The sequence below is a fragment of the Nyctereutes procyonoides genome, unplaced genomic scaffold, assembly GCF_905146905.1.
Source record: "Nyctereutes procyonoides isolate TBG_1078 unplaced genomic scaffold, NYPRO_anot_genome, whole genome shotgun sequence".
Classification (NCBI taxonomy): Eukaryota; Metazoa; Chordata; class Mammalia; order Carnivora; family Canidae; genus Nyctereutes; species Nyctereutes procyonoides.
In genome coordinates this window covers 11,629,229-11,636,670 of record NW_026575145.1, presented here as the reverse complement: position 1 = coordinate 11,636,670, position 7,442 = coordinate 11,629,229, and the positions used below count along the sequence as shown (strand labels likewise).

The 7,442-nt window shown below is 37.9% G+C and overlaps 1 protein-coding gene across 1 annotated transcript; it reads right to left on the bottom strand.

The window, feature by feature from the left end:
- Window positions 1–1,990: 1,990 nt before the first annotated feature.
- On the bottom strand, window positions 1,991–2,311 carry LOC129499554 (60S ribosomal protein L36a-like). Its single transcript, XM_055309345.1, has one exon. It carries the CDS (start codon window positions 2,309–2,311, stop codon window positions 1,991–1,993), a length of 321 nt encoding a protein of 106 aa, XP_055165320.1.
- Window positions 2,312–7,442: the final 5,131 nt, after the last annotated feature.

Sequence of the window (7,442 nt, the reverse complement as noted above, 5' to 3'; positions counted from 1 at the left end):
CCTTTGGCCCAGGGCGCAATCCTGGAGATCCTGGAGAATCCCACGTCGGGCTCCCGGTGCATGGAGCCTGCTTCTCCCTCTGCCTGTGTCTCTGTCTCTCTGTGTGTGTGTGTGTGACTATCATAAATAAAAAAATAAAATAAAAATGGGTAAAACTGCATGGAATAAGTTAAAATAGATCCAGGCATAGACTAGATGCTGAATAAATCTTTGTTAATTATATATCCAAAAAAATTAATGTCTGTAGCTCCCAGTTTTCACAGGCTCTACAGTAGCTCTAAGGGTTAAACATATGTTTGCATTTCTTAGAACCAACAAAAAGCAGAAATTGAGGAACATTATGATAAAAAGATATTAGCAATAAATTCTGCAATAGGCATTTTTTTTAATCCTTCGATGTTTTCAAAGATACTGGCATTTACATACATATTAAGGTTAAGATAGGAATAAAGGAAATTATACTAAAATAGGTGAGGCATATTCCTGCCTTCTGAAGGCTTTGGCCCATCTATCATCAACATAAGAAATCTTTTTTTTTTAAGATTTTATTTATTTATTCATTACAGACACAGAGAGATGCAGAGACACGAGCAGAGTGGGGAAGCAGGCTCCATGCAGGGAGCCCAACCTGGGACTTGATCACGGGTCTCCAGGATCACGCCCTGGGCTGAAGGCGGCGCCAAACCGCGGAGCCACCCCGGGCTGCCCAACATAAGAAATCTTTAATACTGATGCATTAGTTCTTTACTACATGAACTTCTCAATTTCAGAAGAGAATTTTTAATTTATTTGAGATTGCTTGAAATTTGTTTGAAATCTGTTAAGAGTTAAAAAATTATAGTATTACAGAACTTTCTACTTGAAGTGAGAGTTAGTAGCTTAATCTAAAGTCATTTCTGTCATTTTTCCAGCTACTTCTCCATTGAAAGTCCCCCTTAATCATTACCTGTACTTTTATCAAGAGCTGAAGTAAAAAAAAAAAAAAAAAAAAAAAGAGCTGAAGTTAATCTCAGTCTGTGTGTGTGTGTGTGTGTGTGTGTTCTCCTTATTTGGTTACTTTATTAGTTATGATGCAGGGTAAGTTTCTATAACAAAGAGACTCAGAGTAGCAATAGCTCTGTCCCATGAGGTCATTCAAAGACCTGGGCTAGTAAGTCACCTCTGTCATACAGAACATGTGGCTTCCATGTTAAGCATCCAAAGTAACCACCTCAATTAGTGATTTTTCAGTCAGGGGAGTAGGAATAGAGGAGGTCTGTAGCAAGCAGCTTTATCATTTAGGAGGTAACTTGCAAGATGCATATACCACTTCTTCTCACATCTCATTGGCCAGAACTTAGTTATGTTGCTACTTCTAGTTGTGAGGCTGGGAAATGTACTATCTAGATGGATGGCAGGAGAAGAGTCTATTATTTATGTTGTTTATTAAAAAAGTTTTTTTTTAATAATCTCTGCACCCAATGTGGGGCTCAAACTCATGATCCCAAGATCAAGAATTGCATGCTTTTCTGACTGAGCCAGTCAGACACCTCTGAGATTCTATTATTTAAAAGAAGAAAAAGACGATGCACACTGACTAATAACTATCAGTCTTTGCCATATTCACTTATTCTTCCATCAGTTTTATTTTTTTATTTTTATTTTTTAAAAAATTGCCCCACAAGGGGAATTTTATTGACAGCACTAGTTTATTTCCCTCTTAAAAAGACCAACTGCAACCAAATGAACATAATGTCAATATTTTATTTTTTTAAAGATTTTATTTATTTATTCATGAGACACACACACACGACAGAGAGAGAGAGAGAGAGATAGAGAGAGTCAGAGACACAGGCAGAGGGAGAAGCAGGCTCCATACAGGGAGCCTTACATGGGATTCAATCCTGGGTCTCCAGGATCACGCCCTGGGCTGAAGGTGGCACTAAACCACTGAGCCACCTGGGCTGCCCTAATGTCAAGATTTTATTGTCTTCATAACAAAATATGAATCTTAGAATTGGATCACTTGGCCCTTTCTCTTCTTATCTCCTCCCAGTTCAAAATGCTTGCATCTCTTAATAGCCAGCATTCTCTTAGATCTGCACTTGGGCTCCACACATTCAAGCCTCAGCGCGATCTTCTTTGTAGTTTTAGCCTTTTTCCGGAAAATCGGCTTAGTCTGCCCACCATAGCCACTCTGCTTCCTGTCATAACGCCGCTTTCCCTGGGCATAAAGAGAATCTTTGCCTTTCTTGTACTGTGTCACTTTGTGGGGTTGGTGCTTACCACACTTCTTGCAGAGAGTCCGGCGGTTTTTAGGAACATTCACCATCTTTGCAAGAGCGCTATGGGCACGGAAAACTCTTCCATCAATTTTAATTCATATGTGACCACTGGTCTTTTATTCACACTCTCACTGGCTAAATAGGGATATGACTGATAATTCCTGCAGGCTGCTGTTGAACCAGGACAAGAATACGAGAATGTTACTGATCTTTGGAATTAGTTTCTCTACTATTATCTATATCTATCTATCTATCTATCTATCTATCTATCTATCTATCTATCTATCTATCATCTATCTATCTATCTATCTATCTATCATCTATCTATCTATCTATCATCTATCTATCTATCATCTATCTATCTGCCAATCTATCTATCCTCTATCTCATCTGTTTGATTTGTTCTGTTTGCCTCAGACTCTGATATAAGTTTGAACCTCTCGGTTTTGGGTAGATTCAATTTAGTCAAGGAATCTATAGATATTTTATTGGGAAAGTAACTGCATGTTAATGAATGAGTAGGAGTCAAATAAGAGTAGAAATAATTATAAAGCACCTGTCAAAAGTGAAGTGCTATAGAAATGCTAAATAATGACACTAATAAAAAACTGATTGTCGTGACTCCAAAGGAAGTGTTAAGTTGGAGTGTTTTGACGTGTATGGCATTTGAATGATCTAAATAGGTGTTTAGACACACATGAGAGACTGTTCTAGCCACTCAAGGGAAACAAGAGTCTGTTCTACCCACTCAGTATTTTGCTGCTTCCGTGAGAATTTTATCATCTTTAAATATTATTTTAAAAGTAAGGATTGTGATGTCTTATTAAATTCATATAAAGGAAGGACATTGTCTACCAAAAATGTGACATTTTTCTCAGATTGCCTTGCTCTGTACCTTCAGTTCCTGGAGTCTCTGCCTCTGATAGAATCCACTGCTCCTGAACCTGTGTGTTGACTAGGCACACAAGAGTTAGGACTGCGTATCAGTACTGAGCTCTTGGTAGAGTCAGAGCTTTGGATTAGGCAACTTTCTTGTTTTAAAACATATATTTAAATATGTCAACAAGAGCAAAAAAGCAATTTAAAAAAATAAAGACAAATCTTTACATACTTATTAAGTATAGGAGGCCACATCAAAAACAAAAATGTGGTGATTTGAATGTTAAGGGAAAGAAAAATGAATGGATTATATTGCTTATAAGTATTAGTTGTTTTAAGATAAGAAAAGATAGATACTTTGAATTGTAAACCTCTGAATGTTTGAGATATCCTCAAGCTCCAACACTATCAGTACCCATACACGCTTTGATTTAAAATATTAATTTTAGGAGCGCCTGGCTGGCTTAGTTGGTAGAGCATGTGGCTCTTGAGCTTGGGGTTGTGAGTCTGAGCCCCATGGTATAGAGATTACTTAAAAATAAAATCTTTTTAAAAATATTAATTCTGAAGTATTATTTAGCTTCTCACATGGGGCACAAAAACAAAACAAAACAAAACAAAAAAAATTAAGTATTATTTAGCAAAGTGGTGAAACCTCTGGCTCTGGAGCTGCTTAAGAGGGTTGTGAGAATTAAATGAGGTAATGCATGTGAAGTGCTTGGTTTAGTGCCTAGGATATGGGAAATACTCAATGTTTTCCCCTTTTTCAGAGCAGTTCTTCCAGTGCTGTTGTGGTCTTCAAAGTGGGTTCTCAATTGCACATGGTGGTACAGGGTATACTATCAGAATAAATGAAAGAAAAAACCCCAAACTGATAATCTAACTTTCTGACTTTCTGGTAAGTACTTAGTAAGAATACCTACTTTCAGATTTGTTATAATATATTTTTTGAAGACATATTTGTTTGAGAGGGAGAGAGAGCAGTGGGAGGGGCAGAGGGACAGGAAGAGAAAGAGAGAGAATCACCATCAGACTTCCCCCCCTGAGTGCGGAGCCTAATGGGGGCTTAATTTCATGACCCTGAGATTATGACCTGAGCTGAAATCAAGAGTCAGATGCCCAACCGACTGAACCATCTGGTGCCTCTAGATATGTTACGATAGATTCCAATGAATAAATCCGGGTGTTTTTTCTTTTCTCCTATTTAACCTCCTAATAAAGTAAACAGATGGAGACAACAGGGGTCACAGGTGAAGAAAACTGGCACTATAATGATTAATTTCCTCTCCCAAAGAACATTTAGGTATTTTCCTGGTATCCCAACTGGTTACTTGCAGTTTTTACAGGGAGGCCTGAGGGCTAACGAGGGTGCAGGAGAGGGAGTAGTTGTATCTGCCGCTCCCTCAAAATCTCCTGTAGTAGTCACAATATGGGTGATAAGGAAAACTCCAAATTGTCACTCTAAGAAGCCCTATCCCATGGCCTACAGTGCTGGAAATCCCCACAGTCCTGTGAACACTTCAAGGGCAGGAATATATCTTACTAGATTTTGTTTCTCCTGCATCCAACACTGACATACAGCTAGTGCTTAATAGTGGTTTATTAATCAAATACCTCAAAGTAAAAAAAAACCTCTTTATAATTTTGTGTTAGATTTAATTTTATTTAGATCTTGCTAATGCTAAGAGATTATATTATCTTCGTCTACTTTGTACTAAATAATTTTATAAACAAAAACAAGGTTTATATTTACTAAGGAAACTTTTAAAAAAGAAACCCATGAAAAATCTTTTTTAAAAATTAATTACAGTGATCCTTGGGTAGCTCAGCGGTTTAGCACCTGCCTTTGGCCCAGGGCATGATCCTGGAGTCCCGGGATCGAGTCCCGCATCGGGCTTCCCGCATGGAGCCTACTTCTCCCTCTGCGTGTGTCTCTGCCTTTCTCTCTCTGTGTGTGTCTCTCATGAATAAATAAATAAATAATATTTTTTAAAAAAAGAAAATTAATGAATCCTCTCTTTCCTCCTAAAGTAAAAAAGAAGCATGAATCCAAAATAAAATGCTATGAAACAAGCATAACAGCCTGAGGGGACTGAAGTCATACCTTCGTCACTTTAAAATGTAGATCTGTCTACTTAGCACTTAGTTTTATCAGGGGATGCCTCTACCAAATGTTAAATTAAAACATCTCTATGGGCAATTGAAAAGGCAGATATGAAAGCACTATAGACTCTTCAGAATGGAAGTGTTATATTTCACTATTCTATTATTGTTTGAGAGTGGAATGCTTAATTCCTTGTTGGAGCCTATTCTCTGAGGTAAAAATTTTATTTTTTAAAATTATTTTTATTAGAGAGAGAGAGAGAGAGTGAGAGAAGGTGAGAAGAACAAAGGAAGAAACAGAGGTAGAATCTTAAGCAGGCTCCACACCCAGCGTGGAGCCTCATGTGGGGCTCCATCTCACAACCCTGAGATCATGACCTGAACTGAAATCAAGAGTTGGACACTTAACGGACTGAGCCACCCAGGCACCCCTCTTGTAAAAATTTTAATGCTTTCTCCTTGGGGTAGAGGTGAAGGCAGTGGGGAAAGGGGCTCAAATTTGGGGGTTTCTTTCAGAAGTTGTGCATAGGGGGTTCTCAGAGCAACTATCTGTTCTTGTTGGCTTTGGAAATCAGGGTGGTGGTTAGCCTTTTTGTGCAGTTACCCCTGAGCCAGGGCATGGGCCCAAGAAGGAATTAGACACAATCTACAGGATGTGGCTCACTCGGTGGGTTCTCATAGAGAGTACTTGGACCTACCTCTTGACCCACCTTTATCTTTCAACAAAAGGAGGAAAGTGAGTTCCTTCCGGATCTTGTTGAGATGCTCCTTGGTGCTGGGCTCAGGCAGGATACAGCCGCTGAAGTGTAGTACATTTTAAAAACTCTTTCTGGGAAATGAAAACATAATTTTGAAGTAGTCTGTAATATTGAAATGCAGCACTTTGCTTCTTTTCGAAGCAAGTCTTGCTTTAGGCTCACTGGGTGCAGAAGGGTCCTCAAGGAGAAGAGGCTCAGAGACAGCAGGAATGGGATCTTAAGAAAGGTATCACTCATTTTCTGAAACAAATTGCTCTAATTAAAAAAAAAAAAGTGTCACGTTAGCAAGAGTAGCTCAATTGGTAATGTGACGGTGGGAATAAGTTGTAAAAAGTCTCCATAGAAATATCTGGTCTACTGATTTGTAATTTGCTGTTTTGAGTTGTGAAGGAAGGGATTGGAAATTGATAGCTAGTGGTCTCTAACACTTCTGGCCATTCCCTACTCCTTTCACTCTGCTCTCTCAAGAATAGAGACCTTGGAAAAATTTCTCCTCCATCTTCCTTTCCATTTTCCTGTCTGAGTATTTGGCTGCAATAGGGAGAGATGGTTTAAGACAATATTTTTTCAATTTATGTCTATTTTAGCCATTACCCACAAATTCCTGTAAAAGTTTGAACACTTGGTGATTTATTAATTTGTGCATTTGTAAGAAATTATGTGCTCTTAATACTGAAAGAGCACTACCAAAAGGAAAAAAATAACATTTGTTGAAATACATACAATATTTGAGATATGTGTCTACCTAGAAGCCCTATCCCTCTTTCATCAATATTTATATACTTGCTTTTGTTTGATTCCATTTGTGTGAATTAAAATATTTTGCCATCTGTTTGTAGAAATGATAAAATTTACACAACTTTAATTGAATCAGATTGTGTATTGGTATAGGAAATTGTCATCTGTTTCATCATAGGCAACACCGAAGCAAAATGCTATATTGATGTAAAATATACGTGTTGGAGGATTATAAATCTCTGCAGGTTCTTGGAAGTATTATGCCACATTTATAGACCTTTTTTTTAATACCAGTGCTTTTCCAAATTTAATGTGCATACAGATCACCTGGGGATCTTGTTAAAATGCAGTTCTAATTCAGTAAGTCTTAGGGCCCAAGATTATGCATTTCTGACAACCTCTCAGTGCTGATATTCTGGAACACATCCCATACTTGCAGAGCAAGCATCATATACATTTGCATTTTCAATTTTTTGGTCCCAGTTGTATGATTATATTGGTTGGTGGAACTCAAAGTTGACTTTACTTAGCATGATTTAAGTTATAACAAAATTTGCAACTTTGGCAATGAGTTGACAATTATCAATCTCTCTCTTTTTAAGGAAGAAAAGCTGAGATCTCAGCTGGTGTTCATTCTTGGTACTCTCAGATCCCTTCTGTGGTTGTCTAATGGGGCTCTGGAGCTTTTCCAGTCTTCTAG

Coding starts and splice junctions, on each gene's coding strand:
- LOC129499554 (XM_055309345.1), bottom strand. CDS start 2,311: ATGGTGAATGTTCCTAAAAACCGCCGGACTCTCTGCAAGAAGTGTGGT.